Source organism: Eschrichtius robustus, chromosome 10 (assembly GCF_028021215.1).
Source record: "Eschrichtius robustus isolate mEscRob2 chromosome 10, mEscRob2.pri, whole genome shotgun sequence".
NCBI lineage: Eukaryota > Metazoa > Chordata > Mammalia > Artiodactyla > Eschrichtiidae > Eschrichtius > Eschrichtius robustus.
In genome coordinates, this window is record NC_090833.1 from 55,036,620 (window position 1) to 55,056,378 (window position 19,759).

At 41.3% G+C, this 19,759-nt stretch overlaps 1 protein-coding gene across 2 annotated transcripts in view; it reads right to left on the reverse strand.

The window, feature by feature from the left end:
• Positions 1-15,937, reverse strand: part of GLIS3 (GLIS family zinc finger 3) — a 494,000-nt gene extending 478,063 nt beyond the window's left edge. The window contains exons 1-2 of one of the 2 annotated variants that reach the window (XM_068552879.1): positions 15,663-15,752; positions 1,826-2,312 (exon numbers count right to left, since the gene is read on the reverse strand). In XM_068552879.1, coding sequence (XP_068408980.1) covers positions 1,826-2,213 — 388 coding nt within the window. In that variant the 5' untranslated portion in view covers positions 2,214-2,312; positions 15,663-15,752. Of the gene's footprint in view, positions 1-1,825; positions 2,313-15,662 lie in introns of both variants that reach the window. The other variant, XM_068552881.1, reaches the window with a different exon arrangement.
• Between the last annotated feature and the right edge of the window lie 3,822 nt (positions 15,938-19,759).

Here is a 19,759-nt window from a genome sequence, read left to right on the forward strand (position 1 = left end):
ATATTATCACCATTATTATTACCAGTCAGGATTTCAAACACAAGGATATATAAAAGCAAGCTACAGTTCACTAGTCAAGCATGAGCTGAAAGATTTTACTGGGCCTCAGTCCCTGAAAATACAAACACATGAGCTTGACATTAAGAACCTTAGCTTGCCATGTCATGAACATAGCAACCCGACAATGACAGAGCTATTTTAGATGCAGCCCCCAGGGAAAATTTTTCCTATACTTACACTAAATATCAGTAGCTCTGAGAAATAAAACACCTCAAAACCAAGCCTACACCAAAGTAAGTAAAAAAAGAAAAGAAAAAAGTTACACATGTTTACTTTTTTTTTTTTTTAATCTACCCATTTATACCAACTTCTCCATATACAGAAATACACAGACACTAAAACAAACAACTTTTGGGTTACTTGCCTGATATAAATCATTATTCATCATAATTGGATAAGTTATGAGTTAACTGGGTGAATGGCTACTCACAAGGCTGCTAGTAATGTTATTTGGTGGTATAAACACTTAGTATAAACATTTAAAACTAAATGCTAAAAATACCTAAAGGAATATATAATCATGCTATTTTATATAACAAAGCTATATTTTACATGGGATACATACTCCTTCTTTTTCTAGACCCAATACACATATCATTAGCAATATAACCTCATTAAGTCAACAACAGTTTCTAGAGAGAGCACATCACTCAAATAATTTGTTATTCTCCAAAAACTATTCTTAATTTAAAACGTATGGTAATTCAAACACTGCTGAATTAAAAGCATTCTCTCTGCATTTCAAATTAACAAGTTTTTTCTAGTTCTCAACAAGCACAAAAATACATCTTTTCATTATACTCTTCTAGCTGCCTTCTCTCGTCACTAGCTGTATTATAAAAATTATAGGTTTAGGGACTTCCCTGGTGGTGCAGTGGTTAAGAATCCACCTGCCAATGCAGGGGACACGGGTTCGATCCCTGGTCCAGGAAGATCCCATATGCCACGGAGCAACTAAGCCCGTGCGCCACCACTACTGAGTCTGCGCTCTAGAGCCCGTGAGCCACAACTAGTGAGCCCTCGTGCCACAACTACTGAAGCCCGCATGCCTAGAGCCCGTGCTCCGCAACAAGAGAAGCCACCAAAAGGAGAAGCATGCACACCGCAATGAAGAGTAGCACCCCTGCTCACCGCAACTAGAGAAAGCCTGCGCACAGCAACAAAGACCCAATGCAGCCAAAAATGAATAAATAAAAATAAATAAAAATTTTTTTAAATTATAGGCTTTGCTCTTAGAATAATTTTTTATCATTTTCTGTACTAGTTCCTCATTTTATTGGCTATTAAAATTTCTCCCTTTTTAATCCTTTTCCTTCCAAACACCACCTTTCTTCTAGCATCCAACTAACATAATGACAGTTCCAGCCACCCATCTCCTCCATGGCCTGCAGAATCCAGCCCCTGGTAAGCCAAGGCAGAGCTCTGTGTATCCAGAGGGCAGGATCATACTAAACTTGCTCTTGCCCTTCCTCTGCCACCACCCACCCTACCTCCCTGTTTCCAATCTTTCTATCTCATCTTCCACTCTATTTCACAGTCCCATGAGATGACACATTTACCACTGTGATGCCCTCACCCTCACAAGTATGTACATGTGTACACGTCCACATCCTTTCCTAGAAAGCTACATACCATTATGAGACTATCAACTTTGACCCTGACACTGAATCATGTATTTTTCCATTGGATTTGCTGGCAGAGAAGAGACAAGGAGGAGAAAAAAAATAGTGTCCACTTTTAAAAGATCCCAAAAAGACAATCCTACCTTTCCCAGATTTTGGAGGAAAGGGGCTTCCAAACTCCTGTTGCTTTGGCTTTAAAGTGTGTGGCCCTGACATGCCTCCAGTCTGGGTGACCTGGAAACGTGGCTTCCCACTGGTGAGCACTTGTCTCCTGGGGCTCAAGGCAGGCAGATGGATGGGGCTCTCATTCATGTTGCTCTGAGGAGCCATCCCTCCTCCTGAGGGCATCTTGAGATGGAGGCTGTTAGCAAGGCTTCCAATGGCAGGGCTTGGTGTGCTGCCACAGGACGAGGGGCCAGGAGTCCCCGAGTGGGCTCGAATGGGAGGAATGTGTTGGCCACTGACCATCCCAGGCCCCTGTGGGGTTCCTGATGTCCGGTGGAGATTCATGCTGCATGACCTTCCATTCATTCTGACAAAACCTGTAGCCAGGTTGGTCAAATATCCAATGACACTAATGATTCCTTTCAGTCAAAGTCCAATAAGTTATCCATGGTGTGGTTTATTAGCCTGTTTAAAAAAATAAATGCAGGCATTTTTAAAAGTAAAAAGGAAAATAAATTACAATGAGTTTTCAACCTGTGTAGCATTCATATCAGGAAGAAAAGAAGCACTCTCAGCAAAACGGTCTTTTATGTAGAACAGGGTTATCGAATACACGGTTCATTGGCAGGCACTCTCCCCTCCTGCACTCGTGGTAGACATGGATTATGGATCACTGCATTGTTTTTTTTGCCACTGAACCCTTCTCAATACAGTGCTCTTGGCAACTATAACCAATCTACTGGTGCCAGCTTGCAAAATGAAACTTATTTTGCTCCGTAGAGGATTTGTCTGTACTAGTTCACATTTGCTACAGTGCATCCTGGGAAACCCAAAAGCATCACCTTCATGAGCTGTGAGACTAGTGCTTCAAAGATTCCAGTAAACAAACAAAAAGCCAACACAGGGCTTCCCTGGTGGCGCAGTGGTTAAGAATCCGCCTGCCAATGCAGGGAACATGGGTTCGAGTTCTGGTCCGGGAAGATCCCACATGCCGCGGAGCAACTAAGCCCATGCACCACAACTACTGAGCCTGTGCTCTAGAGCCCGTGAGCCACAACTACGAGAGCCCGCGCGCCTACAGCCCGTGCTCCGCAAGAGGAGAAGCCACCGCAATGAGAGGCCCGCACACCGCAACGAAGAGTAGCCCCCGCTCACCGCAACTAGAGAAAGCTGCACAGCAACAAAGACCCAGTGCAGCCAAAAATAAATTAATTAAAAAAATTCTTTAAAAAGCCGATATAACCTCTAAAAGAGATTATGAGGACATTAAACCATGTCAGATTTTTACTCTACAAGCAATCTTTTTCACAGTCCCTAGATTTACAAAGGATAAAAAAAATAGGCATGGGAATCTCACAAAGGCTTCATATATCCATATATGCAAATATTCACAGCAGCGTTAGAGTCTTGGTTCTATACTGATCCTGAGTTATAGGGATGGAAATAGAATCAACATCACAATACTCTCACCTTCCAGTAAGATCCTAGAAAAGGAAAAGCCTGTGTGAAACGCTATATGGAAAGCATAAGGACAAAACAACCCTTCTAAAGCCGAGTATGTTCATCATGCACCACATACAGTAAACTGACAGTAGTTCCATGAAGCTTCCATCTGCCATCCTACCACTCCCTTCCTCAAGTGGCAGAGGGAGAACCAAAAGTAGTGACGTGGCCACAGGACATCATCATCCATCCATATATAATAATGTCAGTACTCCCTGGTTATAAATCGTTAGGAAAGGCCTTTTCCTCCCTCGATCAACAGTTCCCCAAAATGTGTGTAATAACGTGACTAAGTGCCACTACTCCAAATAAATGACCGGCATAGTCACAATCTGTATTCTTTTATACAGACATGATAGTCATGGAAAGAAGCCAAACCTGAACAAACACAAGAAATACAGACTGAGTGCAAAGTAGTAATGGCCAGATATCCTGAACTGGATGATTCCTACTTTTTCTCTATGATCCACTCAATGTCTTAGACGAATATTTCCAACTCAACTCCCAAATGAATGTTCCATAAATCATCAAGTACAAGATATCAAGGACAGCAAACCTTTTGTGGAGAATTTTTTTTTATTGTTTTAGAAAATAAAAAATACAGGTATCCCTTGCTTTTCAACATTTCAACTTACGCCACTTTGCTTTTACAAAACTTACCTAACTACCTGTTTTTCACTAACCAAAAGAAATTTGAGGAGGATTTTCACTTTTATGAAAAAAGGTGAAAAGCAAAAACAGCTTTAGCATTTGTTCTGCAGGGGGCCATTATAGAGGCAGTACTCACCCCAAGCAGTGAGAGTGCTCCTTCGCTGGGAACTATGCTCAGCATCTCAACTTCAAGCCTCCAGAGCACTGAACTGGGTCTGTGAGCATCTGTGCTTTATCTCAGTTGATTTTGTGCATCCCTTAGCAACATGTGTCCTAAGGTAATTGCTTCTTTGTTTTATGCCATTTCAGCTGATGAAAGATTTCATAGGAACACTCTACTTTCAGATAGCAGGGGAAACCTGTAGTATTTAATTTTAAAGCCAAGCACTCACTGTGCCTTCTGCAAAGTTGACTGTGTATGCCCATATGTTGAGGAACTTCCAAAATTACCAACAATATAAATCTGGAATGTTTTCTTCACCTTTATCAAGTCTCCATTTTATTAAGAATTCTATCAGTCTGCCACATTTAATACTGACATGCCTCCTCGGAAACAATCCTAGGTCTCACTCCTGTCCTTCCCTCCACTACAGTGGCCAAGAAGGGACAAATAAATCTAATGCAGATTATCCAAAACTGCATCATTTAAGTTTGTTTATGGAACAATAAGAAATGAACCCTGGTATCAGACTGGCTGTAAGTTTTTTTTTTTAATGCTGGAAAAATTCCAATGCCTTTTCTGCTGCATCCATTTAGAAGAATTCAAGTATACTACCAGCTGGTCTGTTGATTCACTGGTTGATTGTGGGCAAGAGTCATTTAATGTCTCTGTACTTTGCCAGATGATATTGGCCATCTATTCTCCATTCATTGATAAAACAGTGTTTTCTGAGGCACTTTGAACCCTGCAGAAGAAAGCACTTATTCAGTACCAACCAAAAAAAAAAAAAAAGGCAAAATAAATATGTTGTATTGGCAATTTGTTGAAAATGAGGAATTATCCAATATGACTGGAAATATGAGTCACTAAGACCATGGGCCAAGTGACAAGTTTCTGCATATTTGCAGACTATGCCCATTTCCAGTTTTTTTAAAAATAAGGGAGTCGATTTTGGCAGCAAGATCATATATAAGCAGGAATTCTCATGAAAAATCTGGGTAAAAACATGTAAGTAAGTACTTAGCATTAGGTTAGATCATTAAGAAGGTGAGTTTGTAAGAAGGAAAAATAATTAAAGAACTGAGAACTTAATTATCAGAACTCATACCTGCCCAGATATTTATTTTATTTTTATTTTTTATAAACCACACTCCTGTTTTAAATAGCTTTAGGGTGAAAGTAAAAACAACAACAAAAATGTACTTAAATTTTATTACTAAAAAAGCAATAGCCAGAAAGTAAAGTGATTAATACCATAAAGAAAAACCAATAGGTCAATGGTGTGTGAGCTGAGAAAAACCAGCCTCAAGACAAAAATAAAATAAACTGTATGAGAAAATATGCCAAATAATCCAGTTTTCACATTAATTACACCAACAGATTTTTTAAGCATTAGACACCAGAATTTAAAAATCAATTTGTTTATTCATATTATATAATATTTTACGTGCTTTTTGGCCAGGTCATATGATCATATATAATTCTAAGCTCACTTGGTAACAAAAAAGGAATAAACAGCTAACTTTTAAGAAAGACCCATCCTCACTGAGTCGGAGTGAACAGAGTACTCAACTAGAAGTTAGGACACCTGAGTTCTAATTGTGGCAAATCATTTATAACATCTCTGGACAGTTTTTCATCCACAAAATGAAGAATTTGGTGATAATCACTTGAAATTTTGTTCTTCCAGATAATTAAGAAAAGGAAGATTATGGAAAATACTCATTAACTATGATGAAGGATAAATATGTAGATTTTTATACCTATGGCACTTAAATCAAAGGGATTGGGTGGATATGAAAGCAAAAATAACAGTAATCTCTACTGTCTCCATCACATCAGCGATGTGCTGAAAGACAACACCCACCTTGAAAAATGAACACTGGGGTCAAATTTTCCTACACTTTGCCAGAAAGTAAAATCACAACTAATCACTATCAAAATCTGACTGGTAGGATTCCACTTGGAAGAGCATCTTTCTATTTAAAAACTTAATCAAGTTCTCCACCATTACTTTCTCCTCTGTCCTCCATCCAACTACTCTAAACCCAGGCATCAACAGAAAAAAAGAAGAAAAAGAAAAAGCATGGAACGCCTGGAAGTATAAATTTAGGGTACTTTGGATCTGACATATTAATACATTTAGATTTTTAATACTCCTTTGGTTCAAACAATGAAAATGTTCATTCATTCTGCTATATGAGTCAACATAAGTTAATAAATCTTTCCTTTCGGCCACTTGAAAATTCTTAAAACACATTCCTGTAAGTCAAGTCAGAGAGGAAGTTACTTAACTCCTAAGGAAACCAAGGCACAAAATCACTTAATGATAATTTCATTAGATTTCTGGAAAAGCTATGACTTTAATCAAAATACAAGATCATGACTCTACCTTCTACCCAAAGCTCGAGGCACTGTGCCTTGTGGATTAAAAGATTACACAGAACAATGTTAACTCATCCCTTCAAGAAAATCCCAAAAACACGAGTTCCATAATGTCTATTTACAGCCAAAAGCCCTTTCTTAGTTAATATTATTAATAGACTCATCTAGAGTCATAATTCATCTGATGAGCCAGTTAATTATTAATTTTCATACATCATTTCATTTCCTTAGGCTACATTTAGCCTTTGTTACATTTTCCATTCCTTATGCCACAAGCATTTCTTACCCTGCATAGAAAACCTGATAATGAGACACGAAATGCTGGTCAGCAAACAAACTGCTCCTGGGCTGGCTTCTTATATATATACGTCTAAACCATCTAAAATAGAGTTTTTATTGATCCTTTTTATTTTTCCCCCTTTGGGTTAATGATTGTATAATTTCATTAACATTGCCTTTTCAACATCACTGCCTTGATCGCTAATAGGCCCGTGCTATTCCCATGGGTTTCTCTAGTTACAGCTCTGTAGCCACAAGAATATAGAAATGAAAAGCCTATTGATAGATAATATAAGTTATTCTCATGCACGGCTGCAGTGTGAAGCACATTTTGCAATTCAATCAAGGACAGATAGAGCTGAATGTTCTTAGATCCTAGGAGTTCATTTTAATAAGCAGAATGTACCTTGTCCTAACACAGGTGACTGACTCCTCAGAAAAGATTGTATAAACAAAAACCAATCGTGTAAGTCATTTTATTGGCAACAATATAAACACAGCTATATTAGATGTCACCAATAAATCAAAATTATTCTTGTCTGCAATTTTAACAAGAGGAAAGTGCAAACATGTGCCTGTGAAGCTGGAGGATACTATAGAGGAAATGCATTGGATGCGTACAATATCATTTCTCTAAATTTAAAGTATATTAAGTAACCAGCAACAAAGTTTAGTTGATCATTTCTGTGTTTTCATAACTTTATACAGTGAGACTGACAGACTCACAGACTTTACAACAGAAGTTACACAGAAACAGGGATGGAATAATTCCACATTTGGGATGTGGAGTGGAAACTTAGGTTGGTTACACCTTGTAACCAGTACATATAGACCATATAGTCACTTGGGCACTCCCAAGGTCTAATATAGGTAATTTGAGAATATTAACATATTTATTTTGAATACTAAGATGTTTATAGCTATTACTCAAGCAATATAATCACCAATAAAATGAAATCAAAGAAGTTTAGCTTTGAGTTATACCATACTTCACTTAAAAGTATGAAGACAAATCAGTGTTCCCTTCAGAAATTCAAGACCATTCTACCAAAGACCACTCAGAAAAGATAATATAATGAACTTATGGATCCCATCTAATAGAATTCCTGACTGTTTTAATCTGTGATTACAACCCTTTGCTATCGAATTAGAGATATACACATTTTAACTTTTTTATATAAAATTTTCTCAAAAATAAAAATAATCTTCCCTAAATTTATGGAGTAAAATATCTGGCAGTGCCTTTTTAATCAAATTAGTGGCTACAATACTAAAAATGTGGGTAGTAAATATGGACAGGACACTGAGGAAAGGAAGGGAAGGGAAAGGGAGAAGAGGGACAGAAAGAAGGAGAGGAGAGTGGAGGGGAGGGGAAGGGAGCGCTAAAAAATGACCAAATCTAATGCAGGAATTTATTCTGTAGTTAGTTAATCCTAACTTAAAAATGAGAAGCAGCATTGAGAACATTCCACACGATGCTAGTGATTACGGATTTCTGGAAGAAATTCAGAATCTTCAGGAAAATACTGCTGGAGGGCATTATTAGAAGTTCAATAACCTCTCTTAGAATCTACTTTCCACACTTCAATGCATCTATGCAACTCTCATATCCCCCTAACTTACTAAATGTCACTATTTTTAGTAGCAATTACCTACAAGTGTTTCATCAACTTTGCCTCAGTCATGAACTCATCAATGAGTACAGAAAGTTCTAGAAAAACATGGCCCTACCAAAAAACAGCAACAGAGAGGGGGATAGTTAGGGATTCCCTTAGTCAGCTGCAAGAAATCACACACAATGAGAACAAACTTGAAACCAAAAAGATTTTTGAGACAAACATAGGTAAGTTCAGAAAGGTAACCATGCCTTGGCCCATGCACTGGCCCAAGGTGAATACGGGCCATAAGTTCCTAGATCTATGTTTAACAAAGTAATGTGTCTAAAGCACTGTTTTTCAAATTGATGGCAATCCATTGGTGAGCCCTGAAATCAATTATTCAATGGCAAAACATTTTTTTAATGAAATAGAACTAGAATAAAATAGAAGCTATCAATGTGCATCAAATATATTAATGGTTAAGAATTGTTTCCTTTTAATGATTTGTGGGTGTATATGTCTGCATATCTATATGCATATAGTGTATTCTGGGTAAGATAAAAAATATATTTTCTGGTGGGTTACAGACAAAAAAGCATAAAAGCTACTGTTATGGAAGCATTTGGACTATCTGCCTGCCCAGGTACTTACCAGGAATATCTGTAGACATAGACAGAATTAAACAACCAAAGTAAAACAAATACCGTAATACAGCCATAATGAAGAAAAGATCTAAATGTTTGACATTTTTAGCTTTATGAAAAATAAGGCTTAAATCACACAAAGCTACACTCCTACCACTGTTATCTTTCACTTTATCTTTTATTTAGTATCAACTGATCAACTGTGCTCTACAAATATCAATTAACCAACTGACTACCAGAATCAGGATCAAAATGACTGACAATTTTATATCTTCCTGGTTGTAAAGGGTACATGACCTTCCCTGGAATAAAACTTCACTTTTACAGTGATAAAGAGGGAAAGTATAAATTAACACATAACTAACTGCCTTTGAGAACTGAGTTTTTTTGAAATCTGTTCTTAATACGAGTTAACCATCAGATCCTATGAAGAGGAATTTGAAATGGAAAAACGAACACATTCCCAGTGATGTCACCACTGAATTAATTACCTGAATTGCAAAGAGTGAACAAACACCACGTGGCCATGGTTCGAGACACAAAGCCTTCTTCAGAAATATAAAAGAAAAGTAACTGGCTGGAGATTTTTCTTTAAAAAAAAAAAAATCCATCCTCACACAAGGAGATACACAGGTTGTAAAATATGGCAAATGAAAGTACATTCTTTGTCACCTAGTATGTATAAATAACTACTCAGCCCATGTGAATAGCTATTTGCAAAGCTAAAACTCACTATACGTTCTAAAGGATAATAAACATCTACCTATGGAAGATTCTAGAAATAAATTGAATTCAGCACTCATTAAACAAAATATTCAAATATATTAAATTATCCCTATCACTTGTGTAACTGAGTGATTTCTTTCCTTCAGTGTAGTTATTGCTTAAAAGTAACCAATGTAACTATTTTTAGCTGTTGGTAGACAGAAATTTTATACAAGTTAAATTATGTTCAGTGACATCACTGCAGAAGTATGAATGTCCACAACAATGACTAGGCCCTTAACCAACATGACAACATTATTTATTTAAAAAAAAAAAAAAAAACCCTGCATGAATGACTCAGTCAAGTTACAGACAGAAGTGGAATCTATTGGTCATGCTGCAAAGGTTGAGAAAACATTAATCCATTTCTTCACACACAGGAATAACAAGAATTCATACATAGGCCTGGCATCTGGTTAGTTTTGTGTGTACAGTATTCAGCAGGCCTAGAAATGAAACTTCATAGATGTGGCTCAGAACTTCCGAAATAACTGACATTGAGAGAGCCTGACCTTTTTATCAAGTAGCCTGGGACAGGGTCTGATCTTGCACTGTAATCCTATCTGCCCATCTGCAGTTCAGCAAGGCTTGCTGCAGCTGAAGGAATGTGTAGTTGTTCCCATTCTTGGCCTGAAGAGATCATGTCAGACAAGAATGGCCCCCACCAGCTTTCTTTACTTCAAGTCTGCTCTCAACTACTTAGAGCCTTCATGATTCCAGTTTTACAAATAAATCCCCTGATTTTGTTCCCAAAGTAGAACGTGATTAGATCCTTGTTTCTGTTCATCCTACATATTGCCTTTGAGTCCACCTGAGTGGTGTTTCCCCTCCTCCCTTCTTTTGCCCTCTGTTTCCCCAAATCCAGATTCTATTCAACCTCCAGGCCCACCCCACCTTAGGCCTTCTCTGATCCTCTCTTAATCCCTCTGTCTCTGATCTGTAAAATGGTGAGCATTACACTGTTGTACCTAGTTCACAGCATTACAGAATATTAAATGAGATAATGCACGTTACTTGTTTAGCACAGTGTCTGGTACATAGAAGGATCCAATAAATGTTGACTACTCCACTCTATGTACACCTCCTTTAACATTCATAACTTTCTGCATTGCCTTATAGTTATTTGCCTATGTTTCATCTTCCTGTCTAAATTCTAATTTCATTAAGTTTTAGGACTGTGTCTAAATTACCTTTGAACTCTCCCCAGCCCTTAGAGGTACACAGATTATTTTATATTATACCTATATATTTATATTTTTCACACTACCTGTGTCATACATATTGACTTTTCATATACATTTATGCACATATATTTATATTTATCACACTGTACTGCTTATTTATACTGAAAAGCATGGTATAAATGAAATATATAATTATATATTTATATATTAATATCCTATATTTATCATTTATTGCCTGAATAAATATAGTCTAAGTAAGGTGTGACCATAAGATCATGAACCTTACTCTCTGTGCCTTGTGGAACCAGTTTAATTACAGTTGTGTGCTTCCTGGTCTATTCCTCCTAGTCTATTCCTTTCTTTATTAGAACAAAGCAGCATAAAAACTCCATCTCACTCTTCTGAGCCGGCATATTATTCTTGTCTTTACCTTGGCATACTCGTGAACAATGAGAAATCCTAACTAAAAGTCACAAAACAAATACAGTCATTTCAGTACTTTCACCCAGGCGCTTCTTTGCGGGGGGCGGGGGGGGGGGGGTGGTTGCTGTCCCTAACAGAGACTGCCGAATGCATTCTGGGCTGTCATGGTGGTAGCTGCTCCTCAGCATTCTCCTTGCTCACCCTAAGCTGGCTTCACTCTACAGCTTCACTCATGTTCAGTCTCCCTAATCAGACAGTCATTAGGATGGAGAATAGGGCTTCTGCTTCTGTCAGCGTTTTTCCTTAATTCTGTCATATTAAGTAACGCCTGACCAACCAATTTCTGCAAGCCAAAATGTTCCCCTAAACTTTAAAGGAGAGTCCAAATTATTTGACCTACTAAAAGGTTGTTATATCAGCGAAAGAAGCCAGACCCAAGGGTGCATATTGAATTATCCCATTTACATAAGGTATTAAAAAGACGGGCAACATTATTACATCTCTTAGAAGTTAAGGCAGTCATTACTCTTGAGGAGAACACAGTGACTGGAAGGGCTGGGGGAAGATAGTGATGAGAAGAGAGTAAGAGTGATGTTTCTGGGGTGTTGGTAATGTTCCATTTCTTAATCCAGATGCTAGTTATTCAGTTGTGCTCAGTTTGTGAAAATTCATCAAGCTTAAGATGTATGTACTTTATCAATATTTTATTTTATCTCAATAAAAATATTTTATCTCAATAAGAATTTTGGACTTTGTGTCAACTCTGCCTAAAGTAAGTGGAAAACTAGGAAAACTTGGAATTTGAGCATCTTTTAATCAAACTACATGTTAATGTCATTTCAAAGACTTTATTGTAAGTTTCATCCTCCTGGAAAGAGTAAGGCAGCATGGTTATATTGCACAGATTTCCTATGTGCCATTTATTTATGTTTTAAATTTATCTTCAGTCCTGATTGAGTCTATGAGCCAAACAAACTTTGAGAAAAGTTAAATGTTAAGTCTTGTATTTCAATCTTCCTTATAATATCCTCTACAGAAAATAATTACACAGAAAATGACTTCTCCATGGAAGAGAATGTGCACAGGATGCCACTTCCTGAATTATCTCCTTCAAGAAGTACTCCTTCTATACTCTGGAAGAACTACAAATTAACATTCCAACTCCAGAGATCAATAACTACAATATGAGAGAGACAACACTGGAAAGAACGTCCTCAAATTAATTTACTAGCAGGAAAGAACACTCAGAGAAAAAAGACTGAGAACACTGAGCTCTCTTCTGAAATGATGGAAAGACCACTTTCTGCCATATAAATGAAGGCAGGGCTGGTACATGATCAGTTCCTCCCAAGCAAACCAACCGACCCCCCAAGTATTCAATTTTTGACAAACCCTTTACTATTAAGGAACTTGTATGGTATCGGGAACCAGAGAAAAGATGCTCTCTCAAACTGGCCTAATGTGAACCAAGGAGAGATGGAGTTACAGCAGCAATTAGATTTAACTATTCACACTGCAGGATTACTGAGTCCTCTGGGTAACAAAGGAAAGGACTTCAACTACCAACAAGGAAAGGTGTTTGAAAGTAACTGGAAAAGAAATCCCCCACTCTTCCTTTCCAAGGTAGTGTTAGGGCTAATCTGGCTGCATAGACAACTAGTGAAAACATATGAAAACTGTAAAGCATTCAAAGGACATCATTAAACTTCAACAGTTTCCAATTGCAAAAATAACATCACACTCTCCTGTCTCTAAGTGGCTTCAAACATTCATTGTGGCAGATCCTTTTTCTACAAACTTTTGCTGGTTGCACCTGTTTCACACTTCACTGTAAGCAAACTTGAAGGAGGGAGAAAAGAAAGAATGGGAAAATTTAAACCAATATAAATCAATTTTATACAAAAAAAAAAAAAGTTTCCCCATTTATGTAAAAAGGGAGGTCCAGTCAGAAATGTTACAGAGAGGGAAACAGACGTCTGGCTAACTCCCAAGGCAGAAATCATGACTCATCAAAGCTTTCAGAAGGGACAGAATGAGACTCTGCATTTGTCTTGAGTTCACCTTCAGGCCAAGGAATGCTCTCTGAACTGGGAATTGGGAAACTTGAGTGTCTGCCCTGCGACTGTGACAACTGGCTCTGAGGCCCTGGGCAAAACTCCTAAAACTCTCTGGGTCTGTTTCCTCATCCGTAGGTGATCACCAAGATCCCATCATACTTGAGATTCCCTCTTTCCACAACCTAAAGGGAACTGGTCCACTGGGGGGAGCTGCAGAACATTCCTCTTCTCAAACTCCAGAGCCCCAGGCCCAAACTCTGGGGCGACGCTATGTCCTGCAAGTACGTGGGGAGAGGGTGCAAAGCCCTCTTCTCTGCAAGAAGGGGCTGCAATTCCAGCTATCAAGTCCCTGCGTTTCCGGAAGTACCCTCCACCCCCACCCCCTGCCCTGGGTTTAGATGCTGCTGGGATGAGGGCCCAGCTGATGTCCGGGAAAGCCTAGCAAGAGGGTGAGGAATACCGAGGCGGGGGGGGGGGGGGGGGGGGGGGGGGGGCGCCTCTCCAGCAGGAAGGAGGGCTGGAGAGGTCGGGAGAGGTGCCGGCGACCCACCGGGCGAAGGAGAAGCGTGTGGGGCAGGACAGGAGAAGGGCAGCCCTTATCTGCTCATGACCCCCCTATCTTGGCCACTGGGGATCCGAGGACCGTGCCCCTGGGCTCTCTGGAGTGGAGTGAGGGGCGGGTCCGGGGGGGCAGAGGCGACAAAGCCCTGCTGGGGACGCGCTGCTGCGACCCCGTTACTCCCTGGCCGCCTCTGCCCCTAACCCTCGGCCTTGTCCGCAAGCGAGCGCAACAAAACAAAACAAACTCGTGCAGGCTTCCTGTTGTGCAACCCAGTCCTGAGTAAGTCGGGGCCGAATGAGCGCTCGGCTGGCCCGCGGCTGGGAAGTCCAAGAGGCAGGGAGCAGCGCGCTGCCCGGCCCAATCCCGGATCCCGAGGAAGTCGCAGCCTGCTCGCCGCTCCCGGGAGCGCACGCTCCCGCCGGCCCGGAGCCCCCACCCAGCTATCGTCCTAATCCTTGTTCTTTCACTTCTTGCCTCTTAGACACCCCCAAGTCGAGGGTGCGACTCGGGAAGCCAGAAATGACCTTTCATAAAGTTTCTCCCTACAGGTACCTAATTGAATCATCCATAGGATGACAAATCCGTCAGGGCCAAGTTTTCCAGACATTTGGGTGACTTCCTCATCACCGAAGTGACCTGTCAGCTCCAGTGAGTAACTTGGAAGTGTCGCTCTGGGCAAGGTGTGTGTTTAGGAGAAAGCCGGCTGCTCACTCACGCTTTCCAGAAAGCGGCCTCGGGCGACTTCAAAATACACACAGGGTCATTTATAGGGACTGGAGTTGTGCGCAGGACAAAGTCCCCAAGACTGAGACATTTTCCAAACAGTGCTGACATTTTGTCGGGCCCTATAAAAATGTAAACGCAAGGTGACAAACCTGGTGGGGAGTGTGCGCGTCTGAATCTGTGCATTTTGCGGCGTGGGTTTATAGTTACAGTTACAAGACCTGGCGGCTGCGAGTCGCTGGACCTGTCCCCAAGAGGAGTTAATGTACCCCCTACCGGAGGACCTCCGGAGCAATGGGGAGGGACATGGGCTTGGGTGAGGCACAGCATGGAAAACAGCCTTCGTTAGAGCTCCACAAACACGTGGAACTGGCAAAGGCAACTAAAGCCCGGTGAGCGCGAGAGACCTCATGTCAACCCATCAATTCCCACTTCTCCGAAGTTTCCCTTCAGTGGGGACTCATGGGTGGCGTGCACAACCATGCCCTTGCGTTCCGTAACTCGCCCTGATTTTGTAGCCTTCTGGACCCTATAGTTTAGAAGAAAAGCCAAAAACAAAAAAAGTCTTACTCATTAGAAAAACTTTAAAACCTTGTTGATTACCTCTCCGTCTTCTTCAGTCGACGCTTTTAGGCAACTGACAAGAACACAGCTTGACTCCTAATTGAGAATTGCTATCTATCTCAGTAAACAGATCTTTTAGAGAATCTGGGTGTTGGAGTGCACGTACTCTTAAACCTGAGCGAACGCCACCCGCTCAGCGTGGAAACAGTTCTAATACCTAGTTTGTATCTCTGAGCGTTGCAACTCCCCCGCATTCTCAAGCGCCCGGCTTCTCCCGTCTCTCGCCTGCGAGCAAAGTTCCTATGGCATCCACTTACCAGGTAACCGGGATTTCCACAACAAAGCCTGGCGTGCGGGTCCCTTCCCCCGGCCAGCCAGAGCGAGTGACAGCGGGCGGCCAGCGCTGGCGAGGAGAAACTTGGGGCTCCAGCCCTTCAGCGCGCTCCCCCGGCTCTGCCTCCTTCGGAAATGAAAACTCCCATCCAAGCAGGAGGACAGAGCGCGGAAACCCGGCCCAAGTGCCGTGTGTGCGCGCGCGTGTGCTAGGGCAGCGGCGGCAGGGGGAGGAGGGGGCAGAAGTGGGGTGGCTGTACCCTCGGCATCAGCTCATTCTGCCGCCCCCCCCCCCGCGCGCGCATACACACACACACACACACACACACGGAGCAAATAATATCTTTAAAAAGTTGACTTTCGACTTTGTGCCTCGCGCGTCCTGTTCATCCTCGCCCTGGGCCTGGGGGTGCGTCTGGGGGCCGGCGCGGGATGCTGGCTAATTGCTTTCGGCGGGTTCCATCGGGAGGACGCTGGTGCGAGCCTAGACGGCTGCGGGCAGCGAACGGGGCTGCGGGGAGGGGCAGTGGTGGCGGCCCCAGCGCTGGTGCCCGTGCGCGCCACGCTCTGGGCTGCCCTGGCGGCGCAGTGTGGACGCGGCTGCAGGGAGAGGGGAAGGGGGAAGAGGGAGGGAGGGAGGGGGGAGGGAGGGAGGCGGCCTGGGAGGAGAGTGGATGTGTGTGCGGCCGCGAGGGCCGGCCTGTAGGCAGCTGCTTCCTGAGTGTGAGCGAGGGAGGGGGAAGGGGGGACGGGCTCGCTGGTCACCAGGCTGGCCAATTCGAAGGCCGAGCTTGTGTCTCCCTCTCTACGCGATCAAGCACATAGTCCTTCCCGTGCGCCAGGGAGTCAAAGAACTCCAGAACCGGGTAACAGCCGGGAGACACTTCACCTTCTTCTTGGGCCTTATTTATTGAACGGGTTGTTTGTTTTTTTTTTAACATGCAAAAGCGTCAGCATTTCGACAACAGTTAATGTCAAAGCATAAGCAAGTTTAAAAAAAAACACGCAGTAGTAAAATGGAGAGAAAAACTAAAAAGTGGAAAATGGCAAAAGGGTCTTTCTAATATACAGGATTGAATGCACATATCTTGGAAAATGGATAGGTGAAGATGCCTTTGGCAACTTTTTAAAGTAAAGAATAGGCAGAAAAGAGAGGAAGGTGATGGAAGTGTTACAAGATGTAAAATTCTAAACACAGGCTGCTAGGAATGGAGGCACATTCCCTGCATATGTTGCACCTATATAGTGGACCATTCTTAAGAATCCAACATCCTCAACTTCATACCCCACCTAAGCTGTGACCCCAGCCCTTCTGCTTGGTTTGGTCAGAGCCCTCAAGAGGCTGTCCCCAGAAAGCCAACTGTTAATGGTTCCCTACATGAACTGCCACAGATGCGTGGACTTCCATCTTGGGAGTCAATGTATGTAAAGCACACAGTGTTCTCCAGTTAGACCTTTCTACAGTGAGAATATTATTCACCCTCATGAATGAAATGAGTGAGGATATCTCAAGACACTTAGATTCTCACCAGTCCTTGTATTCTATTCCAGGGCTCTCACTGAACTATAAATTACCATTCAGATAGCAGATGCTGTGATCAAGATAAAAGCCCTCAAGTACACAAATGACTCACCAAAGATTGTTGACAATTTTCATTTATCTTACTTCAGAAATAATATAACTAGAGTTGGTCTGTATCCAAGGTATGCCATCACCAAAAAAGTCCAGTTTTCACAATACTTCCTCTGTCTCATTATGATCCGCTTTTCGAGATTCCCTTCAGGGAAGGCATTTTTTTCCTTTCCCAAAGACACAAACTCATCAGAATATTAATCACCAGAATATCTGTCAGCAGAAGTGGAGGGAGGGAAATAAAGTAATAAGTTCTTAAGATATGTCATTCTGTCAGTTTTCCAGTTTCTCCCTCTGTTCTTCCTCTCTTTTTAAACACAAGTATCCAAGCCCAAGATGGCAATAGAAGGGGGTTCAACCACACACAAGAAAAGAAAATACTCATAAAATGAAGCATGCAGCAACATCACAAAAACAAAGAAACCAAGTGATGGAAGTTGCCATGACTATTCCACTGTGGCTAGTTATGGCAACATGCCTGACATTCACATAAAAACTCTTCCTCATTAACTCCAGCCTTCTGGAGCAGAGCAAGATGGGAACACTGACCCTTCAATGCATCACGGGAAATTCTCTTCATCCAGATTCTTTTGTTGTACATACTGCTCCCCAGGAACAAGACAAGCCTCAATGGAGGTTGCAAAAAACCTTTCCAACGTACCTTAAATATCATTTCAAATACAATGGTTTCGATGCATGAAATTATATCCTAGGGGCTTACAGAAGCTTCCAAAACTTCCCACTTGATGGGAATAGCTGGAAGAGAAATATATAGTGTTACACCCTACTTTAATCAATGGGTCATGGAAATAAAACACTGGGAAAGTTATGAGTCATCAACCTGGATTCCCAAAATTCTCTTCACTTATAAGAGCCCAAGAGTGGGAATGCCATTTTTTTATTTAGGTGGGATTTTCACAAGCTTCTAACATTCCTAAGACATTTACCTACCACTAAATAGGTACAATGCTTTGGTTGATTTTTTTTTTTTTTTTTTTTTTGCTAGGAAGGTAGATCTGCAATGTCCTTATATTCCATGGGATAGAGTTAAAATGCAGTGTTCCCAATACAACCGTGGATGACTCAGAATGAGATCTGTACCTCTTCTGGATTGAACTGGTCACCATGAGTTGGGGAGGGGAGAATAATGAAATGGTGGAAAAGGAAACAGTGCAGTTCAGAAATGACACTCTCCTTTCTCCATGAGCTTTCCATCGTGCTTAGGAATGCCATGGTAGCCTTTCAGCCAGATAGATGGGAACTGCAACCCAGTTGTATCTTTCCTCTCTGGAGTCATTAGTTGCATGCATCTCCACGGCTAACTCAGGGCAGCTGACTCAGCAGACAGGGCCCTGCTGCCAGCTCAAGTCCAGTTCTCATTCATTTGAGAAATATTCAGTGAGTACCTACTCTGTCCCAGGATTGGGGGCAAAGGAATCAACACATGTAGGCATTGTACATGGGAGGATGTTACATAAAGCATTTTGCCCAGGGCCTGGGATATAGCAAACACTCAAGAAATGGTGGCTTTTTACATATATTATCTCAACAAAGCAATCATATGAGATGGCCACTGGCAGTCTCCTATTTAGGAGTAAGGAAGCTTGAAACTCAGTAAACAGTTAAGGAGAGTAGGAGACAGATCTAGGTTTGCCAGTCTAGAAGCCTCAAGTCCTTTCAACATTGCTATCCTACAGAATAACCATGCATGCTCTTTGAATGTGTATAAAATACATTGCAAGTGTATAAAGTAAAAGGCATCTTCTAATCAATGTCAGACAAGCACAACTGAGTGTGGAGGACGAAGGAATAATTTCCTACTACAGAACATGGAGTAAGTAGCCTGGCTGTTTCAGCTGGGCTTCAAAGAATGGGTAGAGAATTGATAAACAAAGGAGAACATTTCAAGAGGAGGAATCAGCATCAGAAAGGGCACAAAAACCGTAACTCCAGTGTATCTGCTCACACAAAGCTAGAATACAAAATAGGATAATTCACAATCTCAGAGCTATAGCAGTGGAACACAGCAGACCCTGGAGGGAACATCCTAACTGCAAACCTTCAGGAGAACTGTTACTTGTGTCAGTCTGAGTGATCTGACAGCATTTACAAACTTGCAAAGAACCTTGATCAGATTCCTACTCCTGTAAAGTGTCTATAGAGAGTTTTACCTCAAAAATGCAGATAAGTTGAGCTAACAGCACCAGTGATAGTATGCCTAACTATCAACACACATACACACACACACATACACACCCAGGAGCTAGCAAGAGTCCAGTTACGTAGAAATACAGTGGAAAAAGTCAGTGTTTGCCAACTTAAAGAGGGGAGCTAAATGTGTAAGATGAAAAATTTCCATTTCACCTTCCTAAGTTAGTAATACAAATAGTGGAAAGTTATCAGTGTGTGATACCCTAATAAAACTTTTAAACTGATCTTTCTACTAAT